The 20,968-nt window shown below is 40.1% G+C and overlaps 1 protein-coding gene across 2 annotated transcripts in view; it reads right to left on the reverse strand.

Annotated features, from left to right (window-relative positions):
- Positions 1–48: 48 nt before the first annotated feature.
- Positions 49–20,968, reverse strand: part of mybpc2b (myosin binding protein Cb) — a 22,768-nt gene continuing 1,848 nt past the window's right edge. The window contains exons 2-31 of one of the 2 annotated variants that reach the window (XM_055057751.1): positions 19,460–19,474; positions 17,940–17,960; positions 17,273–17,293; positions 13,916–13,939; positions 12,680–12,748; positions 12,096–12,244; positions 10,982–11,099; positions 10,821–10,869; positions 10,645–10,704; positions 10,406–10,569; positions 10,162–10,294; positions 8,159–8,283; positions 7,950–8,055; positions 7,677–7,846; positions 6,667–6,832; positions 6,461–6,567; positions 6,336–6,365; positions 6,087–6,229; positions 5,667–5,826; positions 5,474–5,578; positions 5,221–5,409; positions 4,960–5,094; positions 4,700–4,867; positions 3,568–3,656; positions 2,660–2,855; positions 2,440–2,579; positions 2,203–2,362; positions 1,961–2,097; positions 865–1,051; positions 49–194 (exon numbers count right to left, since the gene is read on the reverse strand). In XM_055057751.1, coding sequence (XP_054913726.1) covers positions 169–194; positions 865–1,051; positions 1,961–2,097; positions 2,203–2,362; positions 2,440–2,579; positions 2,660–2,855; positions 3,568–3,656; positions 4,700–4,867; positions 4,960–5,094; positions 5,221–5,409; positions 5,474–5,578; positions 5,667–5,826; positions 6,087–6,229; positions 6,336–6,365; positions 6,461–6,567; positions 6,667–6,832; positions 7,677–7,846; positions 7,950–8,055; positions 8,159–8,283; positions 10,162–10,294; positions 10,406–10,569; positions 10,645–10,704; positions 10,821–10,869; positions 10,982–11,099; positions 12,096–12,244; positions 12,680–12,748; positions 13,916–13,939; positions 17,273–17,293; positions 17,940–17,960; positions 19,460–19,474 — 3,362 coding nt within the window. In that variant the 3' untranslated portion in view covers positions 49–168. The remainder of the gene's footprint in view (positions 195–864; positions 1,052–1,960; positions 2,098–2,202; positions 2,363–2,439; positions 2,580–2,659; positions 2,856–3,567; positions 3,657–4,699; positions 4,868–4,959; positions 5,095–5,220; positions 5,410–5,473; positions 5,579–5,666; positions 5,827–6,086; positions 6,230–6,335; positions 6,366–6,460; positions 6,568–6,666; positions 6,833–7,676; positions 7,847–7,949; positions 8,056–8,158; positions 8,284–10,161; positions 10,295–10,405; positions 10,570–10,644; positions 10,705–10,820; positions 10,870–10,981; positions 11,100–12,095; positions 12,245–12,679; positions 12,749–13,915; positions 13,940–17,272; positions 17,294–17,939; positions 17,961–19,459; positions 19,475–20,968) is intronic. The other variant, XM_055057752.1, reaches the window with a different exon arrangement.

The following is a 20,968-nucleotide window of genomic DNA, read 5'->3' on the forward strand; positions in this document are numbered from 1 at the left end:
GATATATCGGAGACGTTTAAACAGAAATAATTTGGAAGGGGAAACCTGTGGAGCAGATCAATAAACTTTATTTGAATCATTGGTAACAAGTTGTAGCCTTCATGGTGATATTCTCTCTTCACTTGCAGTTTGGTTCACATGGTTTCACATTCTCTGCTGTTTGGCTCCTCATTTGCTCTCCGGCTCGACGGCGACTGTGGAGCAGAAACACTTACGTTAGAATCGAACGCTGCAAAGTTATAAAAAGATGAAGAACAGGCCGATCAAAAGAAACATGTTTCAGGTAGTTTTTCTCAAATACTTCAGCAGATTTCTGTGTAATACATGGTGCTAAATAAATACGGTGCAACACTAAACGCTAATGCAGGTTAATGAAGCAAATCAACTGTAAAATCTAATTTAAAAAAAGCATAAAATTTGTCTGACTGGCCATATTTGTAAATACAAACTGAAAAACCTCCACTAGTGTAAAACTACTGAAATCTTTTGTTTAATAATATAGCAGTATTTACTGTGGTTTGATAAATGATGAGCTGTTGGCTTGGCAAACTGAGCCAGCATTGGGCTGAAATTGAGGATGTGGATTAAATCCACAATTAGTTTGCCATAAGCACATTTTTCTATAATCTTTGAGCTTGCCGTTGTTTGCTGCATCGCTGGTTGCACCGTTCTTCATGTCACGGTTGCATTGGTTTGGTGTGAACTGCTTTACCTAGCAGCTCAGTGTAAAAACATGTTTATCACTTGTTTTAAGTCTTGCGGTTTCCTTTTAAATACATTTACAAAACTGAAGCCAAGAATTTATGTGACAAATAACTTTTCCACCGTTTTTTGGCCACGCCCACCTCTGCAGCCGGACCTTACCTCGTACGTCCAGCTTGCACTCCACCTCATCCTGGCCCAGGTCGTTGACCGCCATGCAGCAGTATTTGCCTGCGTCGAAAGTGCTCGGCTTGCGGATGTTGAGCGTCAGAACTCCCTGGTTGTTCTGCATCAGAAACTTGGGGTCCTCCCCGATGATCATTCTGTTCTTCATCCATACGATCTTTGGCTGAGAGGTGCAGAATGCCGAGATGCTGTGAACTGGCTCGTGGCATTTAAAGACAGCAAAAAATCTATGTATTTTACTTGGATGTTGTTTGGTTGACCAAAGAACTGGGAGATGAAAAGCACACAGAAGGTGGTTTTCAAACTTTTAGGACAAAATCAAAATCTGGAAAATGCAGAGTGGATTTATTTTCAGTCGCTTAAGTCAACACTTTGTACGAAAACCTTTTATCGCAACTACAGATGCAGAACTATTAGGCTCCATGCAGCCAAAGCATGACGTTTTTCCATCCATCCTTCCAGAACGGATCAAAACCAGTTTCTTAGTTTTATTAAACTTTCCAGTGTTTGTTCAATATTTCACTCAATTTGAAAATATAATTAAATGCAGTTCCTGTGAGCAGTTTAGTGACACAAATCAAAGTGAGTATGTTTTTCAAGAGCAAATATTTGTGTTTTTTCAATTTAATAATTTTCCTAATCTCCGATCCAAGATCGCACAGCATTCTGGGGGATGTAGGCAGAGGAAAGGCCTGAGCCACTCCACCCCTTTAAGCTAGCTAAGCAAAGCGAGAGGGATCAACTATCTCACTCGCTCTCTGGTTGCCTAGCAACAACATGTCGAGTCACTTGCGCAGCAGCAGTTTCAGGTTTTGTCATAACTACTTAAAAAAAAAACAACTGCGTGGAGTGAAAGGAGAAAACGGTTGAAACATCTCAAGAGGAAACAGGATAAAACAGGAAAATCACATCAACGGTCTGACGATATCTCAAATATTTAAAACAACAGACTGTCGACTGAGATATAGAGATAGGGTTTTCAGCCACATCATCACAGGAAATAAAATATTTAGTGGCTGTTATGTGACAAAATATTATATTTTTGCAAGCTTATTATAGCAGGTTGTTTTACCTTGGGAAAGCCTCTCACAGAGCAGCTGATGGCGGTGCTGTAGCCTGCGACAACGGACCGGTCCACTAGCGGCTGGGTGAACTTCGGAGCACAGGCCATGTCCTTTTCCTTAAAGGCAGCCTGTTTGAGCTCCAGACCTGAGGAGAGACCAAACATGGCAGAGAACCCAGATTATTTAGTTTCAAAGCCGCATTTTAGGGATCTACAGCTCACACACGCGTGAGATGAACACACAGCCTCACCTGTCTTGGAGATGACGGCCGTGTTCTTGCTCATCCGCGGCTCCTCGCTCAGTCCGCACAGGTTCTCGCTGTAGACCCGGAACATGTACTCGTTACCCATGATCAGGTCGGACACCGTGCAGTTTGTTCGTCTGTTGTGTTCGTAAACAGTGAACCATTCCTGATGGGAGGAATGAAATGTGTTAGAAGAATGAATGAAACGTTGATCATTTGGATCATTAGGTCAAATCTGTCCACCTTAGTCTTCATGTCAGCTTTCTGGATGGTGTATCCGGTGACCTCGGAGTTGCCGTCGTCTTTTGGGGGCTCCCACTCCAGCGCGGCGTTGAACCCCCACATGTCTGTCACCCTCACATTCACTGGAGGGCCCGGCTTCTCTGTTCGGGTTGGTTTAGTGACATGAAGCCCATTTTTTCCCAGTTTCACATCCATGTTTTCTGAACGGTGTCGACTTTACCGATGATGCGGATGTTGATGGTGGCTCGGTCCTCCATGTTCTCGATCTTGAGAACCAGCTCGTACGTCCCGGAGTGCTCTCTCACTGCGGAGCGGATGAAGAGGATGCTGTCTACGTTCGTGTTGCGGACGTTCACCATCTTGGGATCGACCGGCTGGCCGTCCTTCAGCCACGTCGCAACAGGATGCGGCTTACCCTGAAAGCCAAAGAAAATTTATTCAAGAAAACAAAAATTACACAAGCTGAGACTTTTTAAGGCCTTCGTAGTCAAACGGTCTTAAAAAATTGTAAATTCATCTTTGATTGCAGGAGTGTAATTTCACACAATCCTAAATTCTGGAGAAAATGAAAAGAGAGAGAAGGAGCTAATTGAAACCATCATCAGGCAGGATCATATCCCCTACTCCAGCATCTCTCTGCCCGGTTTTCCAGCCAGGTAGATTTAAAGAGGCGCAGCAAAAGCAAAGGCGGTAGATAAGCAGTGCTAGGTAATAACTGAATGTGCCATTCAGGACATCACTGTGAAATATCATCGGGACAAATGATACTGCAATACAGTCTTCAGTCAGAGGCCTCTTCAGATGTGCTGCAACGCGGACTGCTACCAGAGCCCCCTGCTGTTACATTTAATTCCTCTTTTGGGATTAACTAGATATTTTTTTTATTTGAATGTAAAAACCCAGGCTTAACCTGCAAGCAGGCAAAGTGAGCTGAAAATATCCATCGCTCTTTGTTAAAGAAATACAGGGAAGAGTGGCAACGAAGGGTCACCGAGGGGTCACCGAGTCGCCATGACAAGCATTTATTTGAAGCCTTTTGTGTCCGTCTTAAAGACGAGCGCCAATGATGGCTGAGTTAAACAGAAAGAAACGCAGGCTGATGCGTCTGGAGCTCGTTCTGAACCCGACCTGGAATGGGATGGTCAGGTTGATCTTCTCTCCAACCTTCCGGATGTATTTTGTTCTCAGCTCTCGTGGGAGACGGATCTTTGGATGCTCTGAGGCAGGAAAAACACACGCCAGTTAAAACTCCACACGCTTTGCTCACTTAATTGGTCATTTTGAATCAGCAGGTTTCTAAATGTGCAGCAACATTAAAATGTTTACATTCATTATAGTGAGAATAAAGGCAGGCGGATTTATTTGATGTATTTTAGGATGGAGTGATAACACAACACTCATCTATGGGGGTTTACAAAAACAACAATTTATTACATTTATTGAGGGTTTTGAAAGTTCTTCATACAAACTCTACTCACTAATATTTTGATAAATTTTTCTTTGCAAATTTCCTGTCAACTACATAACTTTAATAGCCGTAAAAAGCTTCTGCTTTTGACCCTTTGCACGTTTCGTCACGCTCTCCAGAACTCCGCCATGACGGAGAGGAAAAGGAGAGTTCAGGAGCAACTAGTTACTTTTTAAGCAACTTTTTAAAATATATTTTTAGGTTTACTACGCTGTACTTTTAGCTTTTACTTGAGTCATTTTATTATGAAGTATCTTTACTCTTAATTAACTTTTGCTAAGAAAAATGTCTGGATTTTCTGACATGTTTTAATGAAAACTTCACCAGACAGACACAAAACTGCAGTTTTTGGTAAAGTTTCATGATCTTTTTTTATTGAAAAGAATTGATTTTGAAAAATGATTTTCTTATTTTGTAATTAGTTAATTATATAAATTACTTTTAGTTTTGCTTGTTCAAATATTTACACCAAACTTTATATTCTGGTCCATTTGATGTAATTTTTAAAAATGTTTTGATCAGTTACTCAGTACTTGAATATTTCTTTTACCAAATAGTAAGTATTTGGTAAAAAATATTTATCACTTATTACCAAAATATTTGGTATAATAAAATATTTGTTATTTTTTACCAAAAATTACTCTTATTGAGTAATTATTTTTGAGAAGTAAAAATATATTGTAATCTTCCTGAGATCTTGGCTTTCACTGCTCTGAGTTAAAACCCCTGACATGTGGTATAAGTTCTGTGAAGTCTCTTTTCCTCGCTCTCGTCTGAAGCCGTTTCACTCACCAACGATCTCGCGGATGGTAACGGGCTGGGACAGAGTCGCAGGCGGACTGCGGCCGGCTATGTTCACCGCCACCACCCTGAAATTGATCTTCTCTCCCACTGGGAGGCCACGCACCACGAATCCCTGCTTCTCCCACAGGTCTGTGTTTGCGGCTACCCACTCTGTGTCTAACAGACAAAAAGCGGCACATAGTGAGTCACAGCAGGAGGAGTTTGAAGCTCTCCGGTCTGCTTCGGCCAGCGGCCTGGCGCCGTCATACCTCCCTCTTTGCAGTACTCGATGACGTAGCCGTCCAGGCCACCGGCTCCGATCTTCTCCGGGGCGAACCACCTCAAGCTGCATGTGCTGTCTGTCACATCGTGGACCGTCAGACGCGTCGGCTCGCTGGTCGGGGCTGAAGGTGACAAAACGAGAGACTCGACAGAATAATTGACTGGCACCTCGAAAAGCGGGGCGAGACCCACAGGGAACGACAAGTGGAGGCTGAGGAAGACGAAGTGCAGACAATTGTTAAACCTACCGATGGGCATGAAGGGCTTAGAGTTCAGACTTGGCTGAGACAAGCCGATGCTGTTGACAGCAAACACCCTCATCTCATACAGGATTCCTTCAATCATCCTTTTGGCCTCGTATGTAGTTGACTCGTATACGTCAAAGTTGAGCTTCGTCCATCTGGACGAGCCTTTCTTCTTCCTTTCCATGAGGTAACCTGTTGGAGTGAAAACCCAGATCTTAGCTGTGTCTCTTTAGGAGTGAAGAACTCTCTTCATTACCTTTGATTGGTACACCGCCGTCAAATTTTGGAGGTTCCCAAACGATGGTGGCGCAGTCCTCACCGACTCCGGTGCATTTGACGTTCTCAGGCGGGTCGGGCACATCTGGAACAACACAGCTTAGTTTTCCCCCAACCAAATTGTTAAACTCTGCAGCTGGTAATGATGCATGAATGGACACATTTTCCCTTACCCACGATCTTTATGAACAGCATAGCCTTGTCTTCTCCTGCCGGATTGGTGACACAGATGTTGTAGTTTCCCTCATCGGCTCTCTCTGCGCCCTCGATGACGAAGCAGCTCAGGTCCTTCCTGGACTCCACCCTCACCCGCCCTTCAGTGGCTACAACCGCCTGAAATACAGGAAGGCATGTAACCTGGGACCATGGAGCGTTTAAGACTTCAATTCGCCAGATTTAAAGTGAAAGTCAGCTAAATTTAAAAGCTTATACATGTAAACAACGAGCGCTAAATAACTGACGAACTTCCACTGTGTGTATTAATGCATGTGGAGGTTTATTTGGTGTCTGATCTGTTATAAGCATTTTTAAAGGAGGCCTAAAGTATTTCTGGACTTTAGATGTTAGCGTTGGTTGGGTTTCCAGGCCCTCACCTCCTCTCCTTTGGACCAAACCACCGTGGGAGCCGGTTCTCCGGTGATCTCCACGTCCAGCCGAAGCTTGTTGCCCGCCACCACAATGATGGTGTTCTGAGAGACCATGTTTCCTGTGGTGTCCAGGTGGATCTTTGGTGGATCTGTTTATTAAAAAAATAAAAAATAAAAAGAGGGACATGGTGAACACATTTAACTCAGCAACAGGAATTAAATTATTTGCTGTTTCAGTGGATTTAGGAGTCCTACCTTGTCTTGGCACGTAGTCAATCTTAATTTCTGCATTGAGAGAGAAGAAATTAGCAGGAGGGTGTTACATTTGTAATAAATGATGTGCACACCTGATAGCTTAGAAAATGTTTCATCCTCCTCACCCATAAAGTTGAGTTTGGCGGAGAGCGACAGAGCGTATCCATCAGGAACAAACGTGTAGTCTCCAGCGTCCTCCGGCTTCACATTGTCGATAACCAGCCGGTGAAACCTGACACAACATGGAGTTGGACAAAACAGCAAAAATGTGTTTGCCTTCAACTTTTAACAAAAATCCAATCACATTTCGTCCACCTGCTGGTATTCTCACCTTCCGACGTGAGTCATTTTGATGCGCTCGCTTGGCAACACCTCCACTCCATCTTTGAACCACTTTCCTGTGACCTTGTCATCGGACACTTCACACTTGAACACGGCCTGGTCTGTCGCCCTGACTGTCAGGTCAGCAATGTCCTGCAGCACCTCCAGCTCCTTTTCTGAATACACAAGAGGAAATATTCATGAGAAAACAACCAGATGCATGGAGCCGTAGCAGATTCCTGATGGAAACATCTTTACTTCAGATCAGACTCCATTAACTTGGCCTGTTTTAAAATGTTTATGTGATGTAATAGACCAGTAAAAAGCTGTGAATAATTGTGAAGAGGAAGAAAAATTACAAAAATCAGAAAGGTTTAGATTTGTATTTGACCACCTTTAGAATCTGAAACCACTAACTAAAAAACATTGAGTGCAACATGTTTATCTACAATTACATAAAACTAAAAAGAAATGTACAATCAGACACATTGTTCTATTAAGACCAAAAGATTACATTTTGGTTTGACTTATGCATTTTTTGTTGTTTTACTGCATAATATCTAAAAGAGGCAGTATTATGCATTTTCATTTTATAGCAAGTAACTATGTTAAATAAAATGTTGTATATATCAAATATCACTTAAATAAATTTAACGCCTCTGCTTCTTTAAGAAACTTCAGGAAGCCATCACAATGTCACTGTAACATTAACCCTTTAGTAACATCAAGCACTGTTAAGCACTGAGAGCTTAACAGATGTACAGTTCCATCAAGTGTTTGCTAATTGCTGCTGGCTAGTCTGAAGGAGCTGAGAGGAGAGGTCGAGGGTAAGCGTTTCGAAAATCCTGAATGGTGGCCATGGGAGATTTAAGGATTTCTTAAACATGTATGAACAAATCAAAGCAATGCATAAAACATGGAGCCTTATGCCCAGCAGTTCAGTTCAGCTGTCTTCTGCATTTAACATAATGAAATATTTATATCCGAGTACCAAAGGCTGAGCGAGTGATGCTGCTGTACCTTCCACCTCCAGCTCTCCTTTGGTGTGCCCTCCGTTTGTCCAGGCGTGGTACATCCCAGCATCGTCCAGCGTGGCCTCCTGGATGATGAGCGTGTGCTTTTTCCCGTCCTTCTTGAAGCGATACTTTGAGGAATCCTTGTCTTTGGTAATCTCCTGATCCTCAAAGGACCTTTCCATTCATAAACACATAAACGTGAAGATGAAGGAACATTGGAAAGCATTTTCAGTGGATTTATGTGGTAATAAACTTTAGGCTGATGGCATTTACTGACCACATGACATGAGCGCCCTCTTCAGACACCTCAATCTCAAACTCCACTCTTTCTCCCACCACCACATGATAGTCGTCCATCAGCTTGGTGATGGTGATGGGGGGCTCTACATAAACCATTAGGGGAGAGCTGTTACTTCATGGTATTTCTTGACTGTAATTTCCAGTGGATGATGGCAGCAAGCCGATAAACATAAGGGGATGATGCACCTTTGACGTACACCTCTGTGGAGCACTTGTCCTCGCCAACCACACACTCGTACGCAGCATCGTCAGACAGGTTGGCTTTGTTGATGGTGAGTGTTCGGACGTTACCGTTGGCCTCCATGACGTACCTGGTGAGAAGATTGATTGGGAGTCGGTTTGTGGAGTATAAAGACTTCATTTGTAAGTATTCATTTGTAAGTATTCATTTGTTTTTAGAGCATCCTGCTTTTCAGCTTAAAAGCATTAAAACTAGGGCTGCACTGGTGGCAGATTTCTGGCAAATTGCTGGTTACCAATTTTTGGAAGACGCCTGATCTGCTGATTCTAATTTTGGCCGATACCAAATTCTTTTGTCTGAAATTCTGCTGAATGTAGAAAGGAAGACACTGAGTTGGTAACAGTGGGGTGACTATTGTTGACTGTAGACATGCAGAGATGACCTGGTGGGCCGGTTTATCAGCCAAATAGACCAGCCCACCTGCAGAGCAGCAGAGGTCAGTGGTTGATATTTAGACCTTAGCCGAGATAATCTCCCAAAATTAAGAAAATTTGCACCGATAAATTGGTGCAGCCTTATGAAAAAGTGCTTTGTAAAAGTATTCACATTCTATACGCTTTTCAATTTGTCAAATTTCAATCACAAGGTTCCAGGAGATCTGACAGATAAACAAAGAGTAGTCCATCGTGTTGAAATGGAACGAAAATGATACATGATGGTTTATGACATTTGAAAAGTGAGGAGTGCATTTTTATTGTAATCTTAAACCCCTAAATAACATCCAGTGAAACCGATTACAGGAGAATTACTATTTATGCACAGCAAGATCATTGACAGAAAACCATAGGAGAGAAAGAAAACGTGAGAGAACGTTCACTTCCTAGCAGAAATACAACCCTATGGTCTCCATCTGACTCTCGTTGAGTCTGTGAATAAAGCTCAACATCTGTGTTAAAGTTTTGGACAGCGATTGTCACAAATTCTTCAGAATTCTTAGATATTTATATTCATGCACTTATTTTGAAGACTATTTATGAACCAGTTGTGTTTTCTTTCCTCACATGTTGCGTGTTTGCACCTAGAATGCATCTCTGTTGAATGTAGTTCTATGGTAACCAGTTTGAAATCTAGTAATGTTCTGTGTGCTTTCTGACCGAAACCCAGCTGCTGTCAATTAGCTAAAATTAGCAACAGAGTTAGCAAAACTCAAAAGCTTTAAAACCAGGAGTTAAAGGTCTGTTCAACAAATTAAGACGAATTTGAGGGTCAAAGACTGTGTTGATACATGGTTTATGACATAAACCATGTTTACAGACAGTATCAACAAAGTTGAATTTAGCTCATTAGCATTAGCTTCTGCTAAATGCTTTGTTGGTATAGTACATCAGTGTTAGTGTAGCTAATGTTTATGATTAGTGCTTCAGGTTAGCACAACTAAGATTTAGTTAGCAATAACGGAAAGATAAACTCCAAATGAGCAAATATGGTGGAGAAACATCCAGAAAATGCTGCTAAAGTACACAAACAACGTGTCGCCTAAAAAGGCTAAATATGCACACCACGGTTTTCAGATGTTCATTTGTGGGGAAAAAATAAATCCTTGATTATAACAAAGATGTGCACCACTATCTAATAAAATCCTAATAAAGTATAATAACGTTTTGGGCTTAAGGGGCTTAAATGCTTTTGCCAGAACGTGCAGTGTCGGAGCTCTTTGTGTTAATGAGTATCTGAGTGATTTGCCTGGGAGGAATAAGATCTCCTTTCTGCTGGGAGGCTCCTTGTGACCGGCTAAAAATAAAACTCGGTGACAACAGAATCGTCTCCAAATGCGACGTTGTGCTTCTGCTAATTTTAGCGCTGCCCATTTAAAGCGCTGCCCATTGAGTCCATCTCAGCTTGATTATTTTGACTCCATGATACAAGGAAGGAAACGTGTCAATAAATATATTTATACCAAAACGAACTGGTCAAAGTGGATGTGTGTGAGCTGCTGTGAAGCATGTACTTTGCTGAGGGTTTGATTTCCTGGCCATTCTTCAACCATTTGACCTGAACGTTGGGGTCAAGAACTTCACATGACATCACAATTTTCTTGCCCTTATCCACTGAGTAGCAAGACTCGAGCCTCTTCAGGAAAGCTGGGAATTCAAACAGAAAGAGAAATTACCCACAAGCTGAAAGTATGTCACTGTCTGCCCACTCTGTAACCCCTCGCCTCTTTCCAGCTGGTCTCCACCCCTCCAACTTACCCTCACTAGGCTTCTGCACCTCTTTCATCTTTTTTAGACGTTTCAGCATGCCTCTCAGGTCGGTGATGCCGTACTGAAAGGCGATTTTCTCATACTCGCTTGGGTGGGCACTTTTCAGCAACTCCCACACGTCAATCTCTGGCTCCTCTTTTTGTTTCTTCTTCCTGATAGCAATGGGAAGGACATTTTACAGACAACCTAACAGATAATCATGCTAGGTAAAAGCCCATCATGTTTACTTTTTAGTAGCTTTCAGCAGGGCACTGAAATCCAGATCTCCTTCATCCTCTCCAGCATCTCTGTATGTAGAAACAAAAGGTGTTTAAAACTTACTTTACACAGTTAATCCAAGACAAAATGGACTGAAAAATGTTATAAACATGATGTAAGTTCATCTAATCCCTGAAGCACTCACGCTCTTTTGAACGCAGACAAAATATCTGCTTGGTCCTCCTGATGTGCGGCTGTAACAAGAGAAGTTGCCGACAACGCAGATTATTGCTTTGAGGGATCAAAACGGTAAAGCATGCAGAATCCTCAGCAGCGCGCCGCAGCACAGGGTCTGTTTTCACTCACCCTCCACTGAGATCTCAAAGGTGGAGCTGTCACACTTGTCCTTAGCCGTCACCTCACACCTGTAGCCTCCAGCATCTCCAGCCACCACTTTGATGATCTTCATCTCATACGTGTAGATCTAAAAAGATGCAAAAGTATTTATGTCTCTTAAATCCCTTTACATTTTGTCACATTAGCCCTAAAAGCTTCTGTGTATTTTACTAGGATTCTACTTGGTTGGCATTTATCATATTTTATTTGTCATAAAAAAACTTCCTATTGTGAAAAGAATTTGGATTTATTATTATCATGGCAACTTTCAATTAATGATGGTAAATAAAACAAAATTAACAGTATGTTCGGAAATTTTACTTTTGCTATTTTTGCCACTGTTAGACGAGAGCATCAGTAAATTTAAAAATACAATTAAATTCAGTTATTGTGTACAGTTTAGTATTTAACTGTTCACACAGGAGCGGTTTCAGAAAAGCTTTTAGTGAAATGAACCAGAACTAATCCATCTCTGAGCGTCGTTTTAAACATGCCAAACCCATAGGGGGCAGTGTCGCGCAAAGCTAAAACTTTTGTCAGCCAATCACAATCCTTCAAAGCAACCACAACTTCCTGTTAGAGATAGATAAAAATGTTGCCAGGAGTTTAATTTCTGTGGAAAGATATACAAGTTGGACTACTTTTGAAAACTGCATTAGGATATAAAGTGGATGAAACGAAACAAAGTCGATTGGGAATCATGCCGAAGTAAGTAACTGGTTATACTGGCATTTTATTCATGACCCTAAATCTCCACTCTTGTTTTTCACATAACAATTTTTTGTGATGCAAGACTGATTTTTTTATGTGGATGAAAGGCAAATTGCATATATGTGTATTAATTTCCCCAAATATTTGACCAATTGCAGACTGGGCCTCAACACTGACAGCAGACGTTCACCAGTTTGAGCAATTTTACGAATAATGAGTGAAAATGTAGAATGTTTCTTCCACCTCATATTTAATCCCAATAAACTGACATTTGTGGTTGTAATGTGATGAAATTCCAGAAATATTCAATAGTTACGCAAGGTGTTATAGTTTGAAAGGTAATTTTCAAACAGTGGGATGAGCTTTGTGTCACCTTGGTGTTTCTGTCATAGGTCTCTTTAAACTGCAGGTGTTTCCCCGCCTTGCTGCCGAGGTCCAGCCACTTCCCCTTCAGCCATTTCATGGTGGGTTTCCTCGTCAGGGTGCTGGCGTCCACCTTGGCTACGAAGGTCACATCCGACCCTGTCCAATCAGAAAGAACAAACAAAGACAAACGCAACAATTGACTCTGATATTTTACTCATCACGGATTGGAAATCACCCGTTTGCGTAAGCACAAATGGGTGATTAGGGGCAACACAAGTATTTTTGGTCTAGTTTCTAGTGCGAATACCTTAGTACATTGGAAATAACAGAAAACTAACTTACAAGTAGCTTTTCTGTGAAATATGGGAGCTTGTTTTAGTAAATAATTCCTTAATATTGATAGAGAAAGTTCCTAAGTTTTTCTTGAAATCTTAGAAATGATTTACTTAAAACAAGCTCCCATTTCTTACTGAAACGTTGCTTGTAAGTTAGTTTTCTCTTATTTCCAGTGTACTGAGATATCTGAATGAGAAACTAGATATATTTCAGGATATTTAGCTCTTTGCAGTGTAAGAAACGAATGACCCAGACCTGCGACAGCGACCACGTTCTCCGCCGGCTTCTCCACAAAAAGCCCAGAGAGTGAAGTCGATTGATTCTCTGAAACAAAACCAAAAGAAGTTAATAAATTCACATTTTAGATGCCATTTTAAAAAAAAATGTCTTCTTTTTTAGCGCAACTGGACTGGAGCAAAAAGACATACACAAGCTGAGGGCACCAACACATATTATAAAACACATCGCTTATCTCCATGTTCAACATTCCCAAGATGGCTTCCAAGGGCTACAATAACAATCCCTAATCCACAGGACTTCTGCTAATGATGGCAGACATTAAACTGGCATTACAGGCAAGTGACACTTACATGCTTTTATTACACAGATCCCATCTTTCTAAAAATGTATCACATGGTTCTTCTGTGTTTTTTGGATGCTCGTTTTAATCAACAGTTTCTCAGATTTCTTACAAGTAAAGCAGCAACACTGCCTCTCGGCAGAGAGCCAATGACGTTTCCAGGCAAGCAGAAGTTCCAGCGACATATAAACGCTACGGCGAAGAGCCAATTAGAGGGTTCACGACGTCATAATGAAGACAGACTGTACTAAGGATAAGACTTCTAACAAGACACACCAGCTGGTGACCTTTATGCTTTGGGTGCCGGTTCTGGATTTAGAGTTCAGGTCTGTAACGATTACACCCATGGAATCGGCTTTTTTTAACAAATAATGAGAAGACATGAACCCGACAGGTTCATAATAATGTAAACAAATAAGATTTATATTTCTGTTGATAACTGGTTGGTGCAAAATTGAGTGTTTGTTCTGTGTGTCTTTTTGTGGCCGTCTGGAAAAACCCTTTGAATAAACTTATTTGGCTACAATTATATAATGCGTTATCATCATAAATGATGCAGTCAAATTAATGTTGCACACCATCCACACAGTGAAACACGGTGGTAGTGGCATAATGCTGTGGGGTTGCTTATCTTTGACCCTAGACATGTAGCCAGAGCTGCAGTAGGATGGTTCAGATCAAAACATACCCGATCAACAGCTCAGTTAAAGTCCAGGCATAAACAAAATGTTTCAATAATACAATTAAAATCCTGATTTATAATAATGACACATCCGTCCCCTCTACTAAATTGTTCCAGTCTGCACTGCTGCAGTAACACAACACAGAAAGCACAACATTTTACAAACATTCAATCATCTCAGTCATGCAGAGCAGCAACGTCACTGTGATGTCACTCGTCTCGCTCTTACCCTGGCCCGCAGCGTTTTTCTCAGCTGGGAAAAACAAACATCGCTTTTTAACATATGGAAGTATAACAATGTGGAGTTATACTGTACCATAGGTCAACGGGAAATAAACACAGCAAGTAAACCGGCTTGATTTCAGACTGACGAGTCTGGAAGACGCTCTGCGGTCTGGGATCAAGCAGCTTTCGAGAGGTGAAATTATTTAAATATTTACACGTCACACAGTCACATTAAAACATTATTGTTGATCATAACTTTCCTTTACTGAGGCAAAGTAATCAAATGATTACTTTCGGTTTAATTGTCAAACATCAAAACAATTATTAGAAATTACTTTGATTACTTTGGACTGACACCAAAACATAAAGTTGATATTGCTACAATATGAATGTGTAATAGATCGTTTCCATTGAACGCCATCGCAGATGTACATTTTTCAGCTTGTTTGGCGGCGATGAAGTGGACCAGATCACATGGCTGCACCCCAAGTGGAGATAATCCCCCTTTAACTCTATACCCCTGTTTGTACGGCTGGAAACAGCCTTGGCATGATCAGCTCTTCACTCATGGAAATTCTTCTTGTAATAAATACGGCAAAGGAAAACTCGGTGTAGTTCAATACCCGCTTTGGAGTCTCAACAGGTGATGAAACGCATCGTAAATATCAAAAATAGAAGCTAAAACGGACGGATGGCAACCCAGAGTGAAGGTAACGAATCCTGGAGCAGAGGATTTCTGATTGAATGGTCTGGGGTCGGGTTTGTGAGGTTTCTGGGGCCAATAGGTATTTTTAGAAGAGATGGTTTCAGCTTGATGTGATATGATGGAAAATATTGGATATTTTCCTGGTAAAAACTCATTCGATCAGCATCAATTGTTGTTTGTCATTGAAAGAAGGTTAAGAATCCAAAACATTATGCATTTTCAGCATCACAGTTATACAAATTAATTATCAGGGATCAAATGTAAAAAGTAACCCCACTAAATGCAGATGTGATTCTAGAGACAGTTTATAATGTTGATCATCTTAATTTTGAAAGACTAAAAATGTTTCGCACGGCCTGAATCTTTTTACATAAATTTTTATAGTAAAATAAACATAATCTTACATTTCCATTGCCTTCTTTTCTTTTTCTGCCTAAATTCAGTGTTTTATTACATTAAAAATACCTTTTGCATGTGAACTTTAATTTGAAAAAACGCACAGCTTCTCTCTGTCTTTCAGTCAGTAGCCTATGCACGCAATTTGGAGGTGTGTGTGCTTCTGTCTGTTCCATTGGAGAACCTAATGCACGGCGACATTAACACTTTATTAGCACAGAGAATATGGATAGTTGGCCTCACCTACTTAAGATTCTTTTTGTTAATAGCGCTGTATGAACGGGATCATTGCATCCCAGAAAATCTCTCTCAGAACCCGTAAAGCCTGCTGTGAACGGGTCCTAAAGCCCTGATGCTTTTAAAACGTCTACACAACTAATCTCCTCCTGGTTAATTAATTAAAAAACATGCTCTTCGCATGTGAATCTAGCAGGCAAGTTGATCTGACCGACAGCTCCTGGGTTTCTCTTGTAAAACCTGAGCTAACCACCAACAACATACTTTATTGGTCACTTAATTTATGAATCTGCTCCAAACGTCGTGCTATCCAGTTTAACTAGATTATCTGATGGCATCTGAGATCGTAAAACATGAGTCTCAAATCCTCATCCTGTGCTTAAATTTGACCTTCATTACATTATTTTGCACAAAACCATTCTAAGATGATGAGATTTCAATTTGCTCAGTTCTGCTTTTGTTGAGCCGTTTTGGGGCGTCCTGTCACTTTAAATCCAAATAAGCTGCTGGCCACGGCCCCCAGCTCAGCGTTCACACCTGCATGTAAAAATGGCTGCAATCAGATGCACAATTATACAACAATAACATCTTTGAAAGGCAGAAGTGGAGCCATCTGCACAACCAACAGGAATGCAGCAGGTGGGTCTGGATGGTAAGCTAACAATATCCCTTTGGAATCAATGAAGAATTTTTGAATTTGAACAAAACACTTGTCTTTTCCAGCAGCCATTGTAAAGTGCCCCACACATGCTGGATCTCTGCTTGGGTTGGTAGGTAACAGTGCAGCGTCTTCTGATTTATAATGCTACATCCAAAAGGTTTTTGAACACTTTCCTTTTCCAGGCAGCAAAAAAAATCAACAAAAACTGCTTTTTTTTAAGCAGTTGGGTTGTTTTTAGAAGAAGTAGAGACCTAAATGGAAGTACAAATATGCACAAAATGTGAATTTTGCATAATGGGTCCACTTTAAAAATTTCTTCAATGACTTCACTGCTTGACCTCATAAGTGCGGCTCGGTTTTCGCCCAAGAGCCGAGCAGAAACGTGTCCTGAAATCAGATGATGCTGGTATGCTAGCAGGAACAGCTGCTTGTGTTGTACTTCAGCACAGCTGTGCTTCTGCTCTCATTGTCGGAACCGCCTGCGGGACCGGAGCAGCGCAGAGAGCAGCGTCATAAGTCACAGAGAGGAGGTGCAGGCCTCTGTTCAGGGAGCAACATCATGAAAAGGTCAGAGGGCATACACACCGTCATGGCGACGGGAAGCAGAAAAGGTATCCAGTGCACTATATTTGATAATAGTATGATTTAATTGATATCTCTTTCATTTGAATGACTGCACCGCAAAAACAAAATCTTACCAAGTATTTTGAGTCGAGTTTCTAGTGCAAACATGTTAGTACTCTTGAAATAAGACAAAACTAACTTACTGACTTTTTGTAGTGAAATATAGAGGCTTGTTTTAAGTAAATAATTCCTTAATATTGATGAAGAAGTACTTAATCCATTAGCAGATTATTTCACTTATAACAAGACATTTTCCCCATGTTACAACTTATCTGCCAGTGGAACCAGTACTTAAAACAAGTGAAAAGTTTCTTTTAAAGTTTGTCTTATTCCCAGATATACCAATACCAAGATATTTGCACTAGAAACTAGACCAGAAGTACTTAGTAAGATTTTGTGTTTTTGCAGTTTGATTGCTGAGAGAAAACTTCCTCCATGATGGCAGGTGATCAGGAGGAGCGAAGAGAAGCTACTTCTTTATTCCTTACAGTCAGGCAGCTGCGTCTCTGATTGCAAAGAAAACTGCAAAACAAAAACTTCAGCTTTTCCTTTTCTGTATATATCAAAAACAAAACAAAAACGTTACAATAATGAAAGGAAGACAACGGGTTTTAGATCAGTCCACGTTAAAGCAATCAAAAGTAATATCCAATAATCGTAAAAATTAATAGGAATGAAATGGATCAAATACTAAAACTATTATCAGCACTCAGGGGGACATTTATTTTATTTCTCACCATCATCGTCTGCTTCTGAACCTGGTGCAGACAAGGAAGCAAAACCACTGAAAAAGCTGCTTTAAAGCAAAAGCTTGTGCACAGAAAGGATGAAACGCATGCTAAGAAAGCAGAAATCTAATGCAGTTACATCAAAAAAAAAATCATCTGAAGCCAAATCAAAACGTACAGACAAGCTTACAAGTTCTGTCTTCAGTATTTCTGCATGCATATAATACCCAGAATTATATGGGTATTACATATACAAGGAAAAAAATCCTCAGAAAGCAGCAACTCTGACGCTTAAGAGCGTTTTTTTTTTATTTTTTTATTCAACATGCAATATAAAATATACAGAATGCAAACAGAGAGAAGAGCAACGCTCCGGCCACCGAGTCTGAAATAAATTATGCATCATAGCAGCAGAGCTCTTAGTGACCACCACCATGTTAATTTCATTTTTTATGTTCATTAAAGTCGTTTTATATATTTACCAGTAATTTATGAGGGTCATGAGGGAAAAAATTAATCAGAGCTCACGCAGCTGCTTCCATTGTGGAACAGACCGGCACATGTATGCATTTTTTATGCATGCATAAAACAGATTATGTATGTATATATAATACATTAGGACATTGTATGTCAAATCAGGCATTCATGTGGATACACTGCCAGGATTCAGTCTTACCTCCATCTGCTGGCGGCGCATCTAAAGGAAATGACAGGAAATTAGTGTCCATCGTGTGAAAACAACATTCAATTATATTGTACCTATATGCTTTTGTTAAGCTAATGCAAATACATTTTTAACTATAGTATCTCCAGAAATAATAATAATATTGCTGAGCAATGAGAGAAAAGTTTTAAATTTGACCCAAATCATTCGATCAACAAACACTTGCAGACATTTTCTCACACTCTCCATGCCTGCAGTGAAATGCAGTCCAAAGGTCAATGTGGGAAACGCAGCGCATGGATGCAGAAAATGCATCCATTTGCACTCAGTCAGTATAGATTATAATCCACATAAATGGATTATCTTCTCTGCCTCATTCAGAAAAAAGTCCATAAACGTTCAAATTCACAAAAACTCTGAGGAATCATTAAATTAAATATATTCAACCATTATTACAAAACAAAAGAAAAAAGATTGATACAGTCACGTGCAAAAGTATTCACACCGTTTCAAACTTTTAGCCATTTTGTCAGATTATAACTTCATCGAGATTTTTGGGGGGATAGAACAACATACAGTAGAAAAACTTTTTAAAAATGATGAATTCCGGATTTTGAATCAGTAACTGAAAAAAATATGCATAAGGATCTTTTGGTGTATCTACAAGTTGTTAATGTAAATCATAGGTGTCAAACTCATGGCCTGGGGGCCAAATCTGGTCCGCCGTAGCTTTATATGTGGTCCTCTAGACTCAAATTTACATCAATAAGTCCTTCTGGTTTTTCACAAATCTGCAAAATTCACACAGGAGTCCTGTTTTCCTATTTATCCAGCAGAAAATCTCACTAAAATGCATTAAAGTTTGCAGATTTATGAGTGAAAAATGAGAGAAAAGTTTAACGGGTTGGAATATTTTGCAAAGTTACTGATAAAACTGCATCATCTTCCTACAACCTGGTAGAAACCTGGTTTCTGAAAGATTAAACCACTCAACAAAGAGGTTTTTATTAAAATATAATCACGCCACCTGAACCCACTCAGGTCCACACACATAAAAAAAAAAATCACCTCAAATCAAAGACAATAGAATCACAGAAAGCCTCTCACCTTCATCAGCTGCCGATGCATGTTTGTTTTACGCAGCATAACAAGTTATATCATCATAGAAACAAAACGTTAGAGCCTAACAGCAGAGGAAATTCAAACCACATTCAATTTACAAATGATGTAATGTACAAAAGAGCAGCTTTTCACCCAGAATGCCAGAAGGTATTAATATCCCCGTTCTACAGCATACAGTAGAAACACAGCGCTATTTATAATTTAAATAGAGATGCTCTCCTGACAGAACGTCCATGAATAAATAAAAAACAATGTGAAAGCTGATTAAAAAGTGTTTGAAGTCTGCATGAAGCCAGCACTCGACATGATTTGTGAGTAAAACTCTAAAGGAAATATATATGAGCCATAAATGTGTCACAAAGTGATAATAGAATAAATAATAACATAAATAATGGGAAATGCTGACTTACCCTCCGCCGGTTTAGCTGTGAAACAGAAAAAGAAAACTGTTACTTACACACATCATTTACATTTTACACACACATTTATCAGAACGCCTGGTAAAGATGTAAACATAATCTTCAGTGAGTTTCATTTTTGTAGGAAATAGAAATAAAATCATGTTTGCGTTGATCTCTCTAGAGTCGGACGTCCTCTTTTCCTCTTCTCTTCAACATCACATTTCAAGATTAAGGGAAAAAGTTGATTTGGTGGATGGTTGTGTATTTCTACTTTGATTTGGCTGTTTATTTTAGATTATTAGCACATTTAAAACCCAGTGATGACCCACCCTTTCAAGGATTCTTTGTTTCACACCAGATCAAAGTCCCAGTTAAAGTCCCAGAAGCATTTAGAGAACTCTTATTTGTGATGGTGGGACAGAGAAAATCGTTGATTTTTTTTCCCATTTTTCTCCCACTGCATGGGGCCAAACTGTGTTTCCTCATCCTGCCTGGAGGCCAGAGGCTAAAAGAAGTACAAGTCTTTGTCACAACATTTTAAAATCCAACAGAAGCTAATTCAAAATTTAAAGAAAGAGTTTCTGGGCTGCTATATTTTCTTAACAATTTTCTGTTTGTATTTTTAAAAAATGTCAGCGTTAGATTCTGCAAAGTGATAATTTATTTTAAAGCTTTTAGGGTAACTGTATATAAAGTTACATGAGGATGGTAACCTGTATAGATATTGATAGATGTTAAACCTTAGAAGTGTCTTTTAATTACATGTTGTTGACAATATTTATATAGACGTTTGCCTGGAATTGACGGCTTTAGATAAAGCAGATACTTCAGGAATGTTTTAGCTCCAAAGCGACGACATAAATTTAACAGGAACAGGAAGGTTCCCCTTTGAAATTTCATGTGTCGCATCTGGACCAGATCTTTGAAAAGGATATTCTGATGTAGTGACATGATTTAAAGGGTTAAGCTAGAGCTATAAAGTACGGAGGGGATGTGCCTTTTTAATGAGGGTGTCTTTGTTGAGACCTAATTCGGGTAAAAGAAAATTCTCAACTGAAATAGAGGCGTATGATTTACCCCAGGCTCCCCAAGTGTCTGTTGGGGTCACTTCAGTGGATCTTAAAGGCCAGGGACGGTGTCTAATGACCTCTCTGAAGCCAGGCCACGTTCTCTCAAGCTGCACGCACTTTCCTTGAATAGTAAGCCGAGTCAACAATAAGACCTTCACCTCTCGCTCAGAAATCCCCCAAAACAATCAAAAGTTAGAAACTCTGTCTGTAGTCATTTCTTTGATTACCAAATATATTAGTGTATGTGAGAGAACGCATCAATGACAGGGATTAACTTAAAATACTTTGTAGAATTTAGTTCATTTACTTGCATTACTTGGACGCTGAGACGTATCACAGCAACAGGCCGACCCGCCCCATGAGGCGTCTAGGTCAAGAGCATTATGCTAACGGCTGTTAGCATGGCTAATTCCCCCTTTAAATGAGAACCGTTATTCCTCCTAGCATT

This window comes from Poeciliopsis prolifica, unplaced genomic scaffold, assembly GCF_027474105.1.
Source record: "Poeciliopsis prolifica strain line A6 unplaced genomic scaffold, Auburn_PproV2 SCAFFOLD049, whole genome shotgun sequence".
Classification (NCBI taxonomy): Eukaryota; Metazoa; Chordata; class Actinopteri; order Cyprinodontiformes; family Poeciliidae; genus Poeciliopsis; species Poeciliopsis prolifica.